This window comes from Camelina sativa, chromosome 7 (genome assembly GCF_030686135.1).
Source record: "Camelina sativa cultivar CO46 ecotype springtype chromosome 7, ASM3068613v1".
NCBI lineage: Eukaryota > Viridiplantae > Streptophyta > Magnoliopsida > Brassicales > Brassicaceae > Camelina > Camelina sativa.
Window position 1 is genome coordinate 8,725,585 of NC_141886.1, and position 21,113 is coordinate 8,746,697.

The 21,113-nt window shown below is 33.1% G+C and overlaps 3 protein-coding genes across 5 annotated transcripts; all 3 read left to right on the forward strand.

The window, feature by feature from the left end:
- The first annotated feature begins 4,193 nt into the window (after positions 1-4,193).
- Positions 4,194-6,274, forward strand: LOC104700753 (deoxymugineic acid synthase 1-D). Of its 2 annotated transcripts, none has more exons than XM_087456661.1 (4): positions 4,194-5,037; positions 5,258-5,501; positions 5,597-5,776; positions 5,863-6,274. In XM_087456661.1, exons 1-3 carry the CDS (start codon positions 4,709-4,711, stop codon positions 5,702-5,704), a joined length of 681 nt encoding a protein of 226 aa, XP_087312787.1. In that variant the 5' UTR covers positions 4,194-4,708; the 3' UTR covers positions 5,705-5,776; positions 5,863-6,274. The 2 variants fall into 2 exon arrangements, with proteins under 2 accessions (XP_087312787.1, XP_087312786.1); XM_087456660.1 differs by having other exon boundaries at positions 4,555-5,037; positions 5,857-6,274.
- Positions 6,275-13,712: 7,438 nt separating this feature from the next.
- On the forward strand, positions 13,713-15,195 carry LOC104700754 (deoxymugineic acid synthase 1-D). Of its 2 annotated transcripts, none has more exons than XM_010416321.3 (4): positions 13,713-14,069; positions 14,193-14,436; positions 14,514-14,693; positions 14,847-15,195. In XM_010416321.3, exons 1-4 carry the CDS (start codon positions 13,759-13,761, stop codon positions 15,072-15,074), a joined length of 963 nt encoding a protein of 320 aa, XP_010414623.1. In that variant the 5' UTR covers positions 13,713-13,758; the 3' UTR covers positions 15,075-15,195. The 2 variants fall into 2 exon arrangements, with proteins under 2 accessions (XP_010414623.1, XP_087315735.1); XM_087459609.1 differs by having other exon boundaries at positions 13,718-14,069; positions 14,193-14,442.
- Positions 15,196-17,062: 1,867 nt separating this feature from the next.
- LOC104700756 (two-component response regulator ARR3) lies at positions 17,063-18,501 on the forward strand. Its single transcript, XM_010416323.3, is given in 6 exon segments — positions 17,063-17,353; positions 17,436-17,512; positions 17,636-17,713; positions 17,807-17,877; positions 17,971-18,247; positions 18,250-18,501. Coding segments are annotated over 6 exon segments (702 nt in total). The 5' UTR covers positions 17,063-17,175; the 3' UTR covers positions 18,271-18,501.
- The last annotated feature ends 2,612 nt before the right edge of the window (positions 18,502-21,113 follow it).

The window sequence follows — 21,113 nt, forward strand, 5'->3', positions numbered from 1 at the left end:
ATATGAAATTGAACATTTGTACTTGTTTCTCGTATTTGCAGATCATATCAGAGAAGAATCGCCGTAAGATCTCCAAGTACCTCTTCAAAGGTACGAACTTGTTTTGAGCTTATGAATCTAGTGGTCTTCTTAGTAAATGTGTTTATGCATAGAAATACAATAGCATTGATTGATTGAGTGGTTGACTGATCCGGTTCTTAGTAAAGATTTGAGTTGTATAATCATCTTTCTCATATAGCATTGTTTCTGAAATTTGCATTGCTTAACATCATAAACATGTAATTCAGGTGCTTGAAGCTGAGCATGTACTTCAGAAGAATGTTCAAGATCAGGAGATTCTATCGTGCATTGAATATGTTGCTTCTGGTGTGGTCTTGTTCTGTTTTGTTTTGGCTTCGTCTTCCTCTTCGTAAGATTCAGTGAGAAGTAGTAGTGTCATAGGGTTTTAGGAATTGTATTATTTGAGGCTTTAAGATGAGAATTTGGTTTATTATACTCTTTCTAGTAGTACTAGTGGATGATGATCCGAATTGGTTTGTTTGGTACTAGTGGGTTTTGTTCTGTTTTGTTGTATTATACAAGTATGAATTCGTATTTCGTTTTTTTGATATATAATGTTTTCGTTTCTGTTTTCCTTTGTTGTTCTCTCGTTACAATCTCTAGTAAAAAAGCAATCTTAAGTAAAAAATAAAAAAAAATCCATCTAAACGGGTCTAAACGGGCCAGATAAATGGGCAGGGTCTAAACGGGTACAAGGTCTAAACGGGCAGGATATAAACGGGTAGGGTATAAACGGGTCCAAAATGAGCAGGACTTAAATGGGCAGGGTCTAAATGGGCAGGGTAGTCTCATTTTAACATCCCTATTCAAAACTATAAATTTGTGACTCCATGTAATTTGACGGATCGGTTGATCTTTATTATAATACGATGTTTTAGAGATATTTTAAAACTTAAAATATAATATTTAATATTTTATGACTAAATTATTCTGAAATCATTTATATTATTGGTTGAATCAAATCTTTCTATGCTAATAGCCTAATACATTGATGCTGTTGACAAAAAAAAAATATTAAATTCTTTTTTTAATATATATAATTAAGTGTGATATTAGAAGATGACTACAGAATAGAACTTAATTAAGAAACTAACTTTGGTGAAAAAAAACTGAGTAACTATTTTTTGAGAAGTGGAAAAATCAAAACTGTCCTCAAATAAAAGACAAAAAATACAACAACATATTGTTATTTGTTACAAAAATATCAAAAATATATCATTTAACAAAAATAACATGTCATATGAAAAGAAAAGATATATCATTTGGAGAAGATATATCATTTGGAGAAAAAAACACGTGATTTTGATAAATAATGTGTAATACGAGAAAGTAGCAAGTTAACGAGAGATAACTTTTGATATCACATTTAACTTTAGAAACTAAAGTAGTATATAAAAAATGATGGACATTAAAATACAAAAAAAATAGATGAAGGAGATTCCAAAAAAAAAATGAAATCCGATGAATTACATTTTAGAAAAGGAATTATCATTGAATGATATATTTGTAATTATCATTAAACAAAGAGAATGCTAGAGTGATTTTTTTTTGTTAACAAAAGATTAATTCTAACAAGTCAATTGGATGAGAAATTGTTTACATATAAAATATAATGCGGAGAAGTACGTGTTTGGCATACCAAAAAATCTGTATTTACATTTGCATTTCTAGAAATTAAATATAAGAAAAAAAAATCTTCCTAGTTAAGTTTGATGTCGTCGAGGTGCACGGAGAAAACTGATCAGTTCAAAAGAGAAAACATCATCTTTGCTAAGTCTGAGCAGTTTGTATAGAAAGTCACATTTCTATATTCACGAAGTCTGCTGATTCATAGTCATTTTGTTTATTCTTTTCTAAATACGTAGTAATTTACTACATATACTCTATAATTAATATGTGCCTTTAACTAAGCATCTTATATTTAAAAACAAAAAAAAAACTAGATAGTAACTCATGCTACAGGCAAAATTGTTTATAATTTAATTTAAAATTTTGTCATAATAAAACTTTTATTTATTTTTTAATTTCTATATAATCCTCTTTGTTATAACTTATGTAGTTAATTATGTAGCTAATATTTCAATTATTTACCGGTTTTGGTCGTATGTATAATTTATATAATAAACCGAACTTGACCAAAGACTCGTATGTTAAATTTAATAATTTCCCCTCCCGACACACACACTCAGTTTAGCTTCGTGTCTATAATATTTTTCTGCTATATAACAGTGCTATAGAACATCTATCATTTGGATTTGTTTAGAATCCTTTTCATTTATTTAATTATGTTTACAACACTATTATGTCAATACGACTATAATAAAATAATAAATAACAGTAAAATAATTTTTTAAAATAACTGCAATGTGAATAGTCAAATATATTATGCTACATTTAAAAAAAAAACAAAATGAAAGATTAAGCTAAGATAGATAAAGATAATGATGAATCAAATGTTGTGGAAAATTTTTTTGAAGACGACATTCCTTGTTTTCCTTTACGTTTTTTCTTTGGGATCAGTTATTAGAACTTTCAAACCAGACTTAGGGACCGACGTATTATTTCCCCCTCAGAACTATTGTATCGTATTAGTTCCCCATCGATTTTTGACTTCTTACCAGTTTTCTTTCGGATTTATATCCTCCGTCTATTTCTCCCTGAATCCATACTTCTCTGCCTATTTCCCCATCTAACTGGGTTTACACAGTTTTAGGATTAAACCCGATAGAAACCTATGTTAAACCGGTATAAAACCAATTTATAACCCGGGTAATATATCCAACTCGACCCGACTTCTTCTTCTATTTTTCTCTCTTTTTATTTTATTATTGCATCATGCCATCATCATAGGTGTCGTTCTCCTAGCCATTACTCACAAAGTAAAAGACTTAAACAATAATTATTTTTGTAAAATATAACACGTATGCTATTACTAAATTATAATTATTTTCTATTAATCTGAGAAGATCAGAAATGAAAATCAAATCTCATCTTTAGCGATGAGGAGACGAGCCGGTGGTGATGATAACGAGTTTGCGAACCAGATGGTGGTGAATGGTGATGATGAGATCCGATAAACTAGACGGTGGTGACAATTATGAAATCTGCTGGTGATGATGAGATCCGGTGATCGAGAGATCCGAGACAGTGACGAAGATGACGAGATCTGGTGGTAACGATGAGGAGATGAGACGAAGAAGATGAGACGAAGAAGATGATACTGCATATGAGATGGTGGTGATGATGAGATCCAGTAACGACGAAGGTTTGCTCGGTGGTGAGAAACAAATAAGCAAGAAACAATTACATGATGATACGGTTTGCTCGGTGGTGAGTTCCACATTGATTGATCACTGGTAAATTATTCAGTCGCCTTGTTTGGAACAATTACCCACAGTTCCTATCACTATTTCTTCAAGATTTGTCAATCTCAAACATGTAATTTTCAGTTCATAATTTAAATTGAAAATAAGTTGGAAATTTTGATTCGATTAATGTTCACTAGAAATTGTCTTCTTAGGGTTTAATTTCTTTGTTCAAAACACAATTGATTAAATTATTGAGTTCATCAGATTTTTGGAATGAACGTTGGTCGGGAAAAGAAGCGAGAAAAAGAGAGCAAAGGGTTGCTCATTTCAAACGTTGGAGATTTTTTTTTTAGGTTAAGTTAGGTTTAGTTATGTAATTGGGTTGTAATCGAGTTGTAATCCGGTATAATAGGGTTTAATTTGGTTAATAAGGTTCGTTGTTGGTTAATCAAAACAGTAAACCGTTAAAACCAAGACGATGGAAAATTAGATGAGAAGTTTAAGTTTGATGGAGAAATAGGTGGATAAGTATGGATTGGGGGGGGGGGAATAGGCGGAGGATATAAGTCCGAAGGAGAACTGATAAGAAGTCAAAGATCGATGGGTAACTGGCACGATACGATAGTTCCGAGGGAGAAATAGTACGTCGATCCCAGACTTAAAGCTAACATGAGACATTGCAACATATAGCTGGCCATGAGAGAAAACAGGTCTTGGCAAATATAATCCTACATTAGAAAGTGACTTGACTGTCTTTGGCTTTTGTTGATAGTCATTGCAAAAATAATCGATATAGGAAATTGTCTACACCTCATTTTGAAAGGCAATCTTGAATCTGATAGTATTATTACCATTCTTGATATGAGAACTATTTTTCCAATTTGTGTGCCTGTTATAATCGATAAACATTATTACTTGATATTAAACTCGTAAATATGTAATAGATTATACTTTTAATTAAGGTATTCATCGGAATACCTGTGATTATTCGAGCTTGTATAACATGGTCTGCCAGTTGTGTAATTTGTAGCCTTGTTCCATTCATCAGACCATCATATGATTAATATTGCACAATAATATCGCTAGAGATCCTATTTTTAATCGAAAGATATGGTTTGCTATACCTGAAACTGAAATCCTCCCTGTATTTAAAAAATCTGGGCTTTTAATTTCTACCTGATTTTTGTTAATTTTTTATGTATGATACTTTTAGCCTTTTTGGAAAGTATATGACAATATACTATTAGGTATTAGCTACTGAGTAGTGAGTACAGGCCACGAAGCAACCATTTTCTCAGAGCACACCTTCGTTGACTTTTTTGGCGACTTATCTTGAACCAATGTCTTTAACCACAGTCCCAACGCTCCCCATCAGATCCGGCCCTTCCGGCCATCACTCGATGCCTGTCTTAGGTTTCGGAACTGCCGCGTCTCCGCTACCGGAACCAACGATGCTGAAAGAGACGGTGATCGAAGCCATCAAGCTCGGTTATCGCCACTTCGACACATCTCCAAGGTACCAAACAGAGGAGCCCATCGGCGAAGCTTTGGCCGAGGCCGTCTCTCTCGGTTTAGTCCAATCTCGATCCGAATTCTTCGTCACTACCAAACTATGGTGTGCTGATGCTCATGCCGGTCTCGTCGTACCGGCCATCAAACGGAGTTTAAAGTAAGATTTTAGATCACTGATTTGGTTTGGTTTTTGTTCGGTTCGGGTTAGTTTCATTTGATTTTTAATTCGAATTGGTTTAGTTCGTTTTGATTTTTACCATCAGTTAGTCGTGTATTTATTTTATCCGGTGCTAGAAAATGTAATTGTGTTACTGATAACGTTACATCATTAGAATCTTTAAAGAATCACTTAATGTGTAACATATATGGTTTTGCAGGAACCTAAAACTGGACTATCTTGATCTTTACCTAATTCATTGGCCGGTTAGTTCTAAGCCTGGTAAATACAAGTTTCCTATAGAAGAAGATGATTTTATGCCAATGGATTTCGAAGCAGTATGGTCTGAAATGGAGAAGTGCCACCGACTCGGGCTTGCAAAGTGTATAGGAGTAAGCAATTTTTCATGTAAGAAGCTGCAACATATCCTCTCATTCGCGACAATCCCGCCAAGTGTTAATCAAGTAAAAATCTAATGTTTACACTCTTTTGGTTTATTGTTTAGGATATATATAGTTGAATTAAGAATAACAAAACTTACATGTGATTTGTGAACAAGGTTGAGATGAGTCCAATATGGCAACAGAGAAAACTAATGGAGCTGTGTACGTTGAACGATATCGTTGTCACAGCGTATTCAGTGTTGGGATCTAGAGGTGCTTTTTAGGGAACTCCCAAAATTATGGAATCAGACGTTCTTGGAGAAATAGCCAAGGCAAAGGATAAAACAGTGGCACAGGTCAGTGTTGTTTTAGCAAGTTCAATATGTATTATCTATATGTATTGAGTTCAAATGCTCATATTTGGAGTTGTAACTAGTAACAGGTGAGTATGAGATGGGCTTACGAACAAGGAGTGAGCATGGTGGTGAAGAGCTTTACAAAAGAGAGGTTGGAAGAGAATCTAAAGATATTTGATTGGTCGTTAACAGAAGAGGAGACGCAAAGAATCTCTACAGAGATTCCTCAGTTTAGGAACCTCGGCGGAGAGGTTTATATATCCGAGAAAGGTCCCATAAAGTCTGTCGCCGAGATGTGGGACGGCGAGATCTGATCACTCTTTGTGGAACCACACAATCATCATTCATTAGAATCATTTACTTACAGTCCTGTTATAATAAATAAGTACATTCTAAAAGTGAATGATGTTGCAAAAATTAGTCAATGGTGCTAAAATGTAAGAAGTATTGTTTGCGTTTGAAGAGGCCGTCGACTTTGTCTCGACGGTTTTCAAAACTTTTCCAAGTGGCATTAGGAACTTTAATAGTAGCTAGAGGAGGCTCACAATATACGCATTGGACAATCTTAATATTGGAATGGGAAAAAAATGTAAGCCTGTTATAACAAGAGGTTTAGAGAATTGTAGAGAATTGTTCTCTTGTATTATTAATCTATCCCATAGGATATAGGACTGCCTGTATGAGGCCTCTTGTAAAATAGGGTTTCAATTCATGTACCCCTGTATTTTAAGGCTCTACCTATTTTCTCCTAGACAACATATATTCTTCCCAATTCCACCTATATTAATTTATTTCTATCTAATTAACCAAAATTAATTAAGCTGTAATAAATCAACGTTTTGCGTTTTAAAATTGATAATTCGCGATTACTGTACCGCGATTGGCTTAACCCGACCAAAAATATTAGACCCGAAAATTGTTTTCTTTACCCATAAAACAAAATCGATTTGGGGAAAAATTGAATGTGTTGTCTTCTTTTGAGCATGCTTATGACAACAACAATATAGCCGATACGGATTTATGTTTTGGTTCATTATTGAAAACACATGTTTTGCTTCTCTTTTCATTACGAACAACACAAACCCTCGACATTGTCTTAACATAACAATAGAAATACAGAAATCTCAAAGACATCATACAACATTTCCACACAACCATACGATTGAAGCTGCCACAACAAGTATGCAAACTGTCTTCATGTTCGACTTTTCCAAACTCTCCTTTGTATTTGTTAGCTCTTGCTGAATGATCTCATTCATCTCCTTGTTCATTTGTTGTTTCATCTCCTGCATCAACTTGTTTTGGACCTCGACATTGTCCACCACCATCTTTCTTAGAACATTGACATCTTCTAAGGGATGCTTATGTTTGCTTTCAATCATTCTTATCTCCTCTAAAAGAGCATCATCAAACCAACGGAACATGTGTTTCTCCTTTTTATCGTAACATCATGTCCGGATCGGAGAATCAATCATCAACCCATTGGCAAAATATTTGATAAATTCAACAAACCAACACATAAATCACATTACCTTCACGCCCTGCACGCATCTGTAGAATCTCCGATACGGATTCTCATCTGTTTTCGAAGTGAACATTGTTATTTCGTTACCACACCAACACCTACTCGGAACTCCCCTAAGAGTAGTTCCCGAAGTCAGATGAGACGAATTAGAAGAAGAAAACTGGCTCATACTTCCAGTTAAAGCGAAATAAACAAACGGAGAAAGAATAAGAAGAAATTGAATCGAGAAAGAAGAACTCGATTTTCTTGGTCTCGAGGAAGAAGAAGAAGAGAAGAGAAGAAGAATAAACCCTAATTTCAATTTTTCCCCAAATCGATTTGGTTTTATGGGTAAAGAAAACAATTTTCGGGTCTAATATTTTTGGTCGGGTTAAGCCAATCGCGGTACAGTAATCGCAAATTATCAATTTTAAAATGCAAAACGTTGATTTATTACAGCTTAATTAATTTTGGTTAATTAGATAGAAATAAATTAATATAGGTGGAATTGGGAAGAATATATGTTGTCTAGGGGGAAATAGGTAGAGCCTTAAAGTACAGGGGTACACGAGTTGAAACCCTATTTTACAGGGGCCACATACAGGCAGCCCTAGGATATAACATATATATAGTGATACAACTTTATGATTTAGGGTTTACACTAATGGACCGATAATGGGCATCCACATAATACAATATATTCATAACACTCCCCCTTGGATGACCATTAAAAAAATTTAGTCCCATATGCGCATATGAGATGCTGCCTCGTTAACAACCTTACCAGGAAAACCCAATGGGAAAAACCATGGTTAAGGAAAAAAGAGTGCAGCGCGCTTTTACTCCCCCTCTTGAGTAAATCACTTGAAATCTTCGAGATGACTGATCCAATATGATGAAGTAGCTTCTTTAAAGTAGTGGTTGGAAACGCCTTGGTAAATGGTTCCCCAAATCTTCACTTGAACGAATCTGTAGTAAACGTGTATCGCCATTCTTCTATTGGTCATGGATCTCGCAAGTGACTCATCTGTATCATTATCTTTGTTTCTCACAATCTCATCAATGTATTTCAAAGACTTTGAAGATGATAATCTTTCACCATTGGTATCATAATATTCCCTTTTCAGGTGTTTATCTTTCACGTGTTCTTTTGTTGTCTCGTTAAAAACCTTTCAAGGAAAAACCCAATGGGATAAAAACCATGATAAGGGAAAAAGAGTACAACCACGCTTATGATCATATTTCTCCCCCTGAAAGCATCATCTTCAGGTTATGCATTATGATCATATATATATCATCTTTTCTGAAATGTTATAAACAACGATTTCAGGTACAAACTCATATGATCATCATATATTCTACTGGGTCATTGAACTTCAAGTCATTTGAACCCCTTTCATAAAGAATATCTATTTGAACTTTAAGTCCAAATCTTCTTTTACATACAATCTTCCAAACAATCATCTTATACATAAGAGTTATTCATACTCTCCTTGTAAAAATTTCTCTTTCAACTCTTCTTCTTAGTATGGTACTACAAGACCAATTTTCTATGTAAGATAATGTAAGCATCTTGAGATAACATCTCTCTCATCATATGTCAAATTTGTAACCTCAAGAAATTTCATGAAAGATCTGATCTTATACAATCCGGTTTCTCCATCTTTCAGGAGTAATATTTCATCATTGATCATTTCTCTATATATTCCTTAGTATGTGAAATATGTACCGGAGATCAGATAATATTTTCATTATCAACATATTCGCACTTGTTCTTGTACATTTCGTTTAACAAGAACCACTTGTAAGTGCTGAAGAGATAAGAGACATATATAATTTTTCTTTTAACGAGGTTCAGCAAAGGCCTACGTCCTCAAACTTTCTTGAAAATACTTCTTGAACACAATTACAATTAGTGTTCAATCTCGGATTTACACAACCCTAAGATTTCTCTTAGTTTGTTCCCGATTTATTTTCAACCCACTATGAGATCCCTAAGATCAACAACAATGATCTACAAACATGATTCTCTCATAGAGATAAACTCTCACCTTTTTCTCTCCAAATGTGTCAAAATGCATCAAAACTTTTTCTTGCTTTTACAATATACTAAATCAAGTCCTGCCTTATTTTCAAAGACATAAAGGATCTACATAGTTGCCTCCACCATATGAGAGTGCATTTCTCATAATAAATATCAAGTATTTATGAGAATCATTGTACTACTACATGTACTTTATTTCTCATAAAGATCCCCTTATGTCCCATTCATTTTACACTTTCAAGTGTAAGGACTACAAATCCAAATATTATCTCTTTAAGAGATTTGAACTATTTCATAGTTTCTTATTTCAATGATTAACCAATCATTCTTTGTGTACACTTTTCAATAAAACTTTTTATATTACCGCGGTTTATGATCCTCGATTTTTATCAATAACATCATCAACTGCAACACTGCATGCAAACATATTTACGACGTCGATTTGCCTTTTTGGTTCCTTTTCATTCTAGACATGACTCAACTTGTTGAGATTTCCTTTCATTATGATTCTCAGGTACCTGAATCTCTTTCTTACTCATGTCTACATCTCTTCTAGATATTTTTCATAACTCTTTGCTTCCTCGGTGCCATATTAATTTATGCTCCTTTTCTTTACCGAGGATGCTTATATTTGGAACCATAAGTCTATCACACTTCATGCCATCTTTAGACTTAATAGCAGTTGATCTTATCATTTTAGGACATTAATATTAATTGGAGCACAGCTGGTATATGTGATTGTTTTCACTCTTAAGGTCAGAAAATTGGCTCTGGCATGCTATTAGCATCTTTGCAAACTTTGCCAATAAATTATTTTTTGAAATTATTGCGCACATTTCTCAGTACGAGGATCAAGATAATTTCTTCCAATATGTTTTTTTACCAGCTGTTTATTTTCTCCCCCTTATGTTGGGAAGACTGACTCACCGAAATAACAGTCTTTGCTTCTCGAGCCTCAAAATCTCGAGATATTCAATCCTCAAAAGAGATTTATATCATATTTCCAACATTTTTTTCAAATCCCATCTTATATCAATGTGGTTGAGCAACTCAACATGTATAACACATTTAGATGGAATATATCTGGTTTCTGACCCAAACCAATAGTAATGAGGAGTACTCATGATAATTCATTGGCCCGATGCGAACTTATTGACATATAGAGTCATTTTTGTCAATCACATAGCCTGGTTTCACCACCACTGTCAATTAACCAAATAATCTTGCAAACTCGAATATATGGTGGATGATCAGTCCACAATATCTCTTTTTATACGTACCAGAAAATTGACACTATCCAAATTCATGGGGTCGGTGAAAGCCATATAATCGGCTTGCTTTGTAAAGCAGCACACATAAGAAATCACTAGAAAAACTCTTTCGGTTCTCTAATGAATCTATTCAGAAATTTCTGATTATTCTTTCGCATCACTACTGAATCGGAATGGCTTAACCGGTCATGCCAAACAGTGAGATTTTCACAAAGCAATTTATCTTCTAGATAATGCATGTAATCTCTAAAATATTTTTCTTGTCTTGGGTAATACTTATGATTTCAAAGTATTTTCTTTGTTTATTGTCTCAACATGATTACTTTTCAAATCCTCAAGATTTGCTCTATCATATGAGTGATTAAATTCATTTTGGGTGTGAACATAATCTTATTTCTGTTCCATCACCTCTTGTCTCCCCATCGAGATGATGACACTTCATGTCTATCAATATCGATTTGAATCACACTCTGTAATCAATAATATTCTCTAATTGGGTCATGTATTATATCTTAGACATTTTTAACTTCGAGATTTGGGAGACTATAACACATTAATATCAAATTGTGTTCCTATAGACAATAGTATATATACTCTTCAAGAGCTTTCAATACTTTTTCTACTACTTATTATTGTAGTAGAATATTGGAAATTGTCTCACACTAACTTCTTTCATCATCATCATATATAGATGAGATAAGTACCTCATGTACTTATTATTCACTTATAGTGGAGATAATAGTCGACTTAACCGCGACCTTATATATATATCATACCCACATTTATAACCACTTTTATAGCAACTTTCTTATCATTGATGTGGCAATTTCCTTTTTCTTTGCATAAAGTCATATTCAGTTCAATGAATAGACCAAGCCAATAGGATGTGATTTACATCAACATCTCATAATTTTATACAGTCACAAAAAAATAAGATTATAATATTTTTTAAAAATATTTTTTCACTATATTGTGTCTTACATGACAACAATATTTTGTGACAAGTAGAATATATTTTCTCTAATATATTTCCAACAATGATATTATTTTCTATTATAATCTTGGTTATAAGTGGAATTAAGTTGTTTGTATATATTCTCTTATAGACTTTTAGTGATTTACTTTCTTTAGATTATTCTAAAGAACTAGTAAATTTTATGGTCATATACTTGGACTTAAACCTCTGCATAGAAGTGATGCCAAGAAAATATGATCAATAATTATTATTTAGTAATTTGTTACTAAATTTTCAATGTATTCACCAAAAAAACAGGTTGGAAGACATGATTTAAAATATTTCTTCATGATATTATATCTAATTTTAATTAGATTTAAATTTGTGATTAAACAAATAAAATAAATCATATATATTATAAACAATCATATAAATAAATGCTAAATAAATATTAAGCGTCATATCTTTATATATATGTGTGTTTTAATCAGTTATCAGTGAATAACTGAATATAGATTTTTTTTTTTTAAACACTAGCTAATAAAGCACATCATGCTTATTTATTTGCTAATTTATAAAACCATAAAAATAATAATACTTATCTCGATGAGGATGTTATTAGAAATCCAGACGGAGACATCATTGGCAATGAATATTGCTTAGTCCTTCGACTCATGTTGCAACAGCAAAACTTTAGTTCGATACAAACGACTCATCAACTGAGAGGTCAGCTACGGCATTCAAAGAGATTCATTCACCGACTAAAACCAGCCTCAACTGCATATAAATACCAATAATTAGTCAAATAAACGAGTATAAGTTATCTCGGTAAATAACAAAACAATAATAAAATATATAAGCGATAAGTGGTACAGCTTGAATCACCGTTTATGTATTCTTATAATTCACACTTATATATAATATATAGCTGTATTCAAACGTAAACCAACGAGATATTAGACCAGCTATAAGCATGAGTCTTACCTCGGCAAACTAATAAATTAGTATATAAACATACGTCGATCAATAAGCATGATATAATCTAAGCTTAAAAATAATAAGATAATAGAACGGAATCACAACTATGTATTTCCGGATTGGGATTAGGGAGACTATAAAGTGTTATAAATATATCTAACATAATACCGCAGTATGATCAACTAACACTTACGAAAGCATATCTCAATAAATAAAAATATGACATACGAGACCGACAATAATATAACATGATTCGGTATTACTTGTACTAAACCGACATAATATAAATCCACTAACACCATATACATATATATATCGATATCGATCAAGCAATAAGATTGGAGAAAATAGCATGTCAATCAATATATTGCAAGTTAAACAAACGCAAGATTAATAAGATATGATCGATTCGTTTGATGCTTTAGATCTCACTAAGCGATAAAAATCGAACAAATCGACAAACAATATGACATGAGCCGAAAAAAAATATATATATAAAACCGTGAGTTACTTATCTTTATGGCTTGACCGGAGGTATGAGAGGTTGTCGGAAAACAGTAGGGTTGCGTGAGATTTGTTTAGTTTAGTCTCAGACGGCTAGGCCATCGTACTTGCTCAGTCGGTTAGGGTTTCGTGCTGATAATATGTTATAACAAGAGGTTTAGGGAATTGTTCTCGTGTATAACAGACCCATTAAGACCCGAATATTAACGGGTTTGAGCAAATCATATGATATGACTGTTCGTTTTTTTTGTCGCGTGACAGTCTGACAGAGAGGAGATTGATTATTATATTCACTACTTGGTAGTAGCCACCATGGCCGCCAAAAACAACAAAGAGTAACTATTGGTATCGAGTCAAAAGACTTTAAACTTTAAACTACATCAGCACAGTGTCCATCCATACTAATAAGTTTGAGCTGGCCAAGACTTGTTAAAAGACATAATTACCCAACAAATTGTGGGTTCTCTCTCTCTTTCATGCATGATTGTTGAATTATCTCTCGTCCATGCAAGTATGCAACCCATCCGTTACTATCTGATCGTAACAGCTACTTTTTTGATGGCCACTTACTCGTGAGTCGTGACATGTTTTTTCTTTCTTTGATTGTTTATGGCAGCCATGCATGGTGGGGTACTAAGTAGTGAGTATATAAGTTGAGCCAGTGAGAAACGATTCTCTCACAGCAAACCTTCTTTGACTTTTAGGCGCTTCTTCCTTTTCACCAACATGTCAGCTCTTACGTTCCCAATCGGATCCATTCAACACTTGATGCCGGTTCTAGCTTTTGGAACCGCCGCGTCACCTCCCCCAGAGCCGATGGAGCTGAAAAAAACGGTGTTGGAGGCCATTAAACTCGGTTACCGTCACTTCGACACGTCTCCTAGGTACCAGACTGAGAAGCCGCTCGGTGATGCTTTAGCTGAGGCGGTTAGTCTTGGCTTAGTCCAATCTCGATCGGAACTCTTCGTCACTTCTAAGCTATGGTGTGCTGATGCTCATGCCGGCCTTGTTGTGCCGGCGATCGAACGGAGTTTGAAGTGAGATTTTAGTCAATATATTTCATTGTTAGACTTTACTAAAAGACTTGGTTCATCGTGCAAAGAAAGATTTAAATACATTTTTGATTCTAGATTAATTATAATCACAACCATGTCTTGCAGTGATCTTAAACTGGACTATCTCGATCTCTATCTAATTCATTGGCCAGTTAGCTCGAAACCTGGCAAATACAAGTTTCCTATAGAAGAAGATGATTTTCTGCCAATGGATTATGAAGCAGTTTGGTCTGAGATGGAAGAGTGCCAAAGACTCGGAGTTGCAAAGTGTATAGGAGTAAGCAATTTCTCGTGCAAGAAGCTCCAACACATCCTCTCTATCGCCAAAATCCCACCTAGCGTCAATCAAGTAAATGTATCAACAAGTTCAATTCTTTGTAGTTACTATAAGTAATATATTTGTAATTGTGGGATAATGTGGAAAAGGTGGAGATGATTCCAGTATGGCAACAGAGAAAGCTGAGGGAGTTTTGTAGGTCAAAGGGCATTGCTGTGTTAGCTTATTCAGTGTTGGGATCGAGAGGAGCCTTTTGGGGAAATCATAGAATCATGGAGTCTGATGTTCTTAAAGAAATTGCTGATGCCAGGGGAAAAACAGTTGCACAGGTACTCTCCCAAGCCTTCTTTTATCTAAGATAAAAATGTGAAAGATATTTTTTGGATTTCCGTTAAAATTTACGACTTTTGAATGAAAACTACATAAATATTATTATTATTGTATTATTATTGAAAGCTCACTTTTAGAGTTGTAAATGACAGGTGAGTATGAGATGGGTTTACGAGGAACGAGTGAGCATGGTGGTCAAGAGCTTTAGGAAAGAGAGATTGGAAGAGAATCTGGAGATATTTGAGTGGTCTTTGACAGAGAAGGAGAAACAAAGAATCTCGACGGAGATTTCTCAGAGCAGGATTGTTGACGGAAAGGTTTATATCTCCGAGAAAGGTCCCATAAAATCTGTCGCCGAAATGTGGGACGGTGAGATTTAATAACTTCCTGTGAAATGTGAATGCAAGAGCAGTTGTAAAATAGTATTTCCAATAAGGCAAAAAATATATTTGACGTGCATCGTTTGTCACATGTCATTCATAATGCAACTAGTGTTGTCTCTAGCCATGCGTAAAATTGTTATCTTAAAAAATTATCAGCTTAATTTTTTTTTTAAATACTCAATTTTGTTGTTCTACAATTGAGCATTGTATTCAATTAGGATCCTAATTAACAAACAAAAAAAGTACAAGTTAACGTAACTAAACCAACAAGACGGAGGCCCCCGGCCCACAGGGCATTGATCAGAAAAATTTTAAGGGCATTATTTTGTAAAGTTTTTATAAAACTTTTATATATGTCTAAAGGCTTTTACAAATATGTAGGCTTTAATATAAGTGAAAATCATAGTTCTCGAGATTAATTGTTAGTTTTGGTTTTGATTTTGATTTTTTTTTTTTTCCTTTTGAGGTTAATTGTTTGCTTTGTTAAACTATAAGATAAACTCTTTCATCAAATCTAATGGTTTGTGTTAATAAAATTCCAAAACAATAACATAAAGTCTTATATACAATTGATTATATTCTTTTGGTAATATTTAAAAGCGCATGAGTTTTGCGTAGGGCAATCGTAATTACCGGACCGGGAAAACGTTGAAGTTTATTAAAAAAAGTAAAAGCATACGATAAATATATTTGATGGAATCTTACATTTAAGTGGTTTGTATAGACTGAAATCGATAAACAATGAGATTACTCGGTCGGAAACAAAGTTAAGTAATAATGAAACAAAATGTGATCATACAAACACCCAAGAACATATATATGATTTCATTAGTTTCTACTTTCGACATATTTCGAATGGAAAATGAGATGGTTAATTGATTTTTATTTAGAAAGATTGATGATGTCGATTTTTGTATGGCTTTCTAACGTTAAAACGTAATGAAAAAAAAAACTGTGAACGATAACCACAAAATTAGGGCTGTAGAAAAAGAAACTTAGGTTGAAAATGACTAAAAAACTACAATTACACAAAATAGAATAAAAATTATGTATACCTAATTACAACATGCAATAAACAAATAACCTTATAGAGTACATGCATACATTAATACATAACCATTAACATAAAAAAATCTCGTAAACATATCTACTTTAATTAATATTATGAAAAAATATTTTTGCATCAACATTTTGTACATTGTTAATCACACATGTAATTTTATTATGTCATTCTCCACTTGTAGTTATGTTGTGTTTTCCCTAATTTAATGACCACATTGAACAAGTTAAAATGTTTTAATTCGAACATTTAATGATAATTATGGAAATAAAGTATATAAATGATTAAATATTTTAAAAATGGTTAAAATTTTCAAAATGTTTTAATGAACTTAACCGTACACGTTTCTGCTAAATCTTGTTAAATAAAGACTGTAAAAATATTATCTTGTATGATGCTTTGTCCCAAAAAAAAATATATCTTGTATGATGCACCAATGCTAGCTTGTATGTATGAACCTATTATGCGTGGAATAATAACCATGTTTTTTATTCTTTTATTTTCTTCTAATTCTACACTTCTACTTTAACCTTTACAAAACAACAAACGTGGCATTGTAGAGGACGAGTTAGAGCGTATTTTTGTCCGAAAAGTTACCTAATGGTTAATTTTATGAAAGCTGTGTTACCATCTTTGTTACCTTTGTTAAAAGGTGATTGAAAAATAGTGTGCGGCTATTGTAGAAAAGTTACCCTATTTTTTATTGGTCTAATTAGCCATTACCATAATTTGTATATAAGAAAAAAAAGCGAGAAAACTCTTTCTACATAGTAGTAAAACAAGTGATAAGAAAAATCACGATTTTCAAATCAAATCACAAAACCAAATGTAACGTTTTCTTTTGATTATATTTCTAGGGGAGGAAAAAATTAATTTTAAAAAGAAGAAAAAGACACCTATAAAAAGATTTGATACTGAGACAAATAATGGTATAATATAAAACGTTAGTGAAGGAGGAGAAAGAACGAAGCAATTTCTCTCTTCTCTCTTCTCTCTTCTCATCTCTCCTATCTCATTTTCTCACTGACAAAGAGAGCTATGGCCGCAAGAGACGGTGGTGTTTCGTGTCTACGAAGATCAGAGATGATCGGAATAGGTATCGGAGAACTAGAATCTCCACCATTAGATTCTGATCAAGTTCATGTTCTCGCCGTCGATGACAGCCTCGTCGATCGTATTGTCATTGAAAGATTACTTCGGATCACCTCATGCAAAGGTTAGATTCTTCATCATTCTCTTAGCCAAAACAAATATAAAAAAAAAAACTTAATTATTCACCAGCGGATGATTCAATGCAGTCACGGCGGTTGACAGCGGGTGGCGTGCTCTCGAATTCTTAGGATTAGACGAGGATAAAGCTGCCGTCGAATTCGATGTACATTCTTACAAATTCTGTTTTAAAAAATGTTGGGAGCATTTTGAGATTCAAGATTCTTGATTCTTGATTCTTGATTCTTGATTCTTGATTCTTGATCTTGATCTTGATTTTTTTTTACAGAGATTGAAGGTTGATTTGATCATCACTGATTACTGTATGCCTGGAATGACCGGTTACGAGCTTTTGAAAAAGATTAAGGTTTTGACATTTTCCCGCCATAAAAAAAATAATCAGTTATTTTTATATTTTTTGGCAATTCTTGAAACCATGTGGATCATATCTTTGAAATAGGAATCGACAAGTTTTAAGGAAGTTCCAGTTGTAATTATGTCGTCGGAGAACGTACTCACTCGAATCGACCGGTGAATACTCTTCACCGGAGCTTTCTTTTCAAGATTTGTTGCTAACATATATATGGATTTTAAAGAACTGATACGATGAAAATGATTTTGTAGATGTCTTGAAGAAGGAGCAGAGGACTTTTTACTTAAACCCGTGAAACTCGCCGACGTGAAACGTCTGAGGAGTTACCTGACCAGAGATGTTAAAGTCTCCGGCGACGGAAACAAACGGAAGCCGAGTACTCCTCCGCCGTCCCCGTCGCCACCACAACTCTCATGCACCACCTCGATGGAGTCTTCGGACTCAATTGTTGTGGATGATGATTCATTAACATTGTCGTCGGAGTCGTCGACGTCGCCAATGGATTCGCCGATGAGACGGCTGGAGATGAAGAGTCTCCCGGTTTAGATTAGTATGATCTCCGTTTAACTTTTTTTTTATTTTGCTTTTGACGGTTTTATTGACTGCAACGTTAAGCTTGACGCCGTCAATTTAAAGATCTCGCTTATATGGGTTTGCACGTGGGGGGTGTTTCTTTTACTCACACAAAGGAACACTTTTGTTGAATTTCTTGTATTTAATTTACATATATTAATACTGCATTTTGGAAAATTTATAATTTTAAATAATGTTCTTTAATCGGATGATAATGTGTGACAACCTCTGTTTCTAGGTGTATTCGTATCGTCTGCTAATCACTTTTGAGATTTGAAAGCTACTCTTTAATTCTTTGATATGCCAGCTATGCGTTTGGTTGATGATGATGACCTACGACTTGGGGATACTGTTCTCTAATCTTCACTTAAACAAACTAACAACTAAAATCTTCAGTTATTATAATTTTTTCTCAGAAAAAGTTTTCAAACATTCTGCGTGGCGTCTTTGATTTAAAAAAAATAACTTATCGTAAAACTATTTTTATTTTCGGGTAACGATTTATTATAATACTTCGAAGCCAATATTGGGACTGTGAATTTTCGTTGTAGAGGAGCTTTAGTTATAGGAATTTTGTCCACATTTTAAGTTTTAACTACATGTATTTTTCATCTCTAGCTTTAGATGATGTATAAATCATGTTTGATCAAAAAAAAAAAAAAAAAGATGTAGAAATCATTTGCAGACAGCTTGTAACTTTTACACCATATAGGCACGGCTCTGTGAACACCGTACGTGGCTAAGTTTGTAGTGAACGTTCTTACTGTATTTGTTGTTGTTGGTTAGTAGAAACGTGTTTGTTGTTGTTGTAAGTTTGAAGTAGCTTGAAGATCAAACTGACTATATTTAAGAGGATCTAAATATATATATCAAATTGTTAGTTTTACTTTCTTTAGGAGATATCTAAAGTTAGTTTTCCAAAAGTGTTATGGAAATAAAGTTTATATATAAGGAGGTGCTAAGGTATAGCAACTTATGAAAAATTAGAGAGATTAAGATTGCTTTAGTTTTGAGAAGTTTCTAAAATAATAAACTAGAGTTATTCTTGTGTTTGATTCAATATTTGTATTTAAACGATGTACGTGATGTAGCTTATCTGCTTATGTATGTGTATATATATTTTCAAATAAAAAGGATGAAGTGAATACATTAATAGTACATTGTATTTTTGGTCAACATATTCTTTAAATAAAGTAATTAAAAAGGCTGGACATCGATTATAATATTCATTCATAATTTACCCACCAAAAGATCCGTCATAGATATTTTCTTTATTTATTTTTATCTTTTGTTAGGTTTGTGGAGAAAAGAGGTGTTGTCCTTCCAGCCTTAAGAGGTCAACTAAAAATCATTAAGTATGCGTTAAAAATCATTAGGTATGTGTTGTAGCTCCTAATCACTCGTACTTATATCTTGATTCACACCACGACCACAATCAGGGACGGATCTACGTGGTTCTTAGGTGGGGCAGGTGCCCCATATTAAATTATAAAAATTTCTAATGGACATTGGTGTTATGTGTTTTCCTAGCTCATTTGGCATAAGTGTGTCACATGCACCATCTTGTGACGAGTTTGATGCTTTCTATAGTTTTTTTTTTGTATTCTTATTTTCCTTTTTCCATGGCCACATATTTTTAATTATTTTTTTATGATTAGTTCCATAGTCTTTCAGTCTTATTTATTTCTTTTCTTACTTGTAATTAATTTTTAACAAAATCTGAATCTTCCTTTTCTACTATTAACTATATTTACATTTAAATTTAAAAATATTTGCAAACTTAGTATACAATATTATAGTTATGTTACTTTATCTAATCTATTTAGAGTTTAAATTTGTGTAAAATATAATTATTATTTTAAATATATCTAATTTGCAATTATATATACATTTAGAAATCAAATAAAAATATAATTTAAATTACTATAAATGGAAAATCATATTTAATATTTTTCTTATTTGAATTTAATATCAGAGTGTTGACAAATTTTTTTTTTAATATAAGTAATAATAAATGATTTGTGCCTCGTGCAAATAAATTTTCTGAATCCGCCACTGACCACAATATCTACTTATAGAGAAGAAGAAAAAAAAAGTATAGCATTATCAGCTTTCTTTAGAATGAAGGATCAAATCGAATAATATAGTATCGTACGGCTTAAGTTTATTAACGAGATCTTTACATTGCCCATTGGAACTTGGAAGGAGGCACTGAATATTAAAAATCAAGAGAGGCAAATGCAATGAATCAAGATCAAACAAATCATTGTAGACAACAGAATCAGCTCAAAGATACTCCCCACGTTTGGCGTACTAAACATGTGAGATCATTCAACTTTTTATCTTCTTCCCATTTTGATTTATGTTTTGTCCCCTTAAGGTACGGCCAATTATTCTTTCTACAGTTCTTTAATTCGTTATCTATGAAGAACATGCGGGAAAAAAACAGTGAATGTGACATTTTATTTAACAACTTGTGAAAAAGTGCTGTAAATGAGATTTCTGCAATTTTCTTTATTCTTTAGAATTGCACAAATTATGAGATTTGTGTGTTTTAGTCATGTTCTATGTGCGATTTCCCATTTCATTTTATCTAACCCACAATTTTAGTTATAGATGTTTCATAATAAAGCATAAAACTGTGTTGTATTTTTTTTTTTTTTTATGTATCATCATCCAAATTCAAAACCGGTTCAAAATGCTCGGCCAACTGATTTATATGATTTGTCTTTTCTGTTTTAAATTTTTGGTAAATGAGAACTAATTTGAAGAAACAAATGTGGCCACTAAAAGTTAGATAGAAGTCGTAGTGTCTACAAAT

Coding starts and splice junctions, on each gene's coding strand:
- LOC104700753 (XM_087456661.1), top strand. CDS start 4,709: ATGTCTTTAACCACAGTCCCAACGCTCCCCATCAGATCCGGCCCTTCC. Junction 5,038..5,257: donor GCCATCAAACGGAGTTTAAA/GTAAGATTTTAG, acceptor ATGGTTTTGCAG/GAACCTAAAACTGGACTATC. Junction 5,502..5,596: donor TCCCGCCAAGTGTTAATCAA/GTAAAAATCTAA, acceptor TTTGTGAACAAG/GTTGAGATGAGTCCAATATG.
- LOC104700754 (XM_087459609.1), top strand. CDS start 13,759: ATGTCAGCTCTTACGTTCCCAATCGGATCCATTCAACACTTGATGCCG. Junction 14,070..14,192: donor GCGATCGAACGGAGTTTGAA/GTGAGATTTTAG, acceptor CATGTCTTGCAG/TGATCTTAAACTGGACTATC. Junction 14,694..14,846: donor GGGGAAAAACAGTTGCACAG/GTACTCTCCCAA, acceptor TGTAAATGACAG/GTGAGTATGAGATGGGTTTA.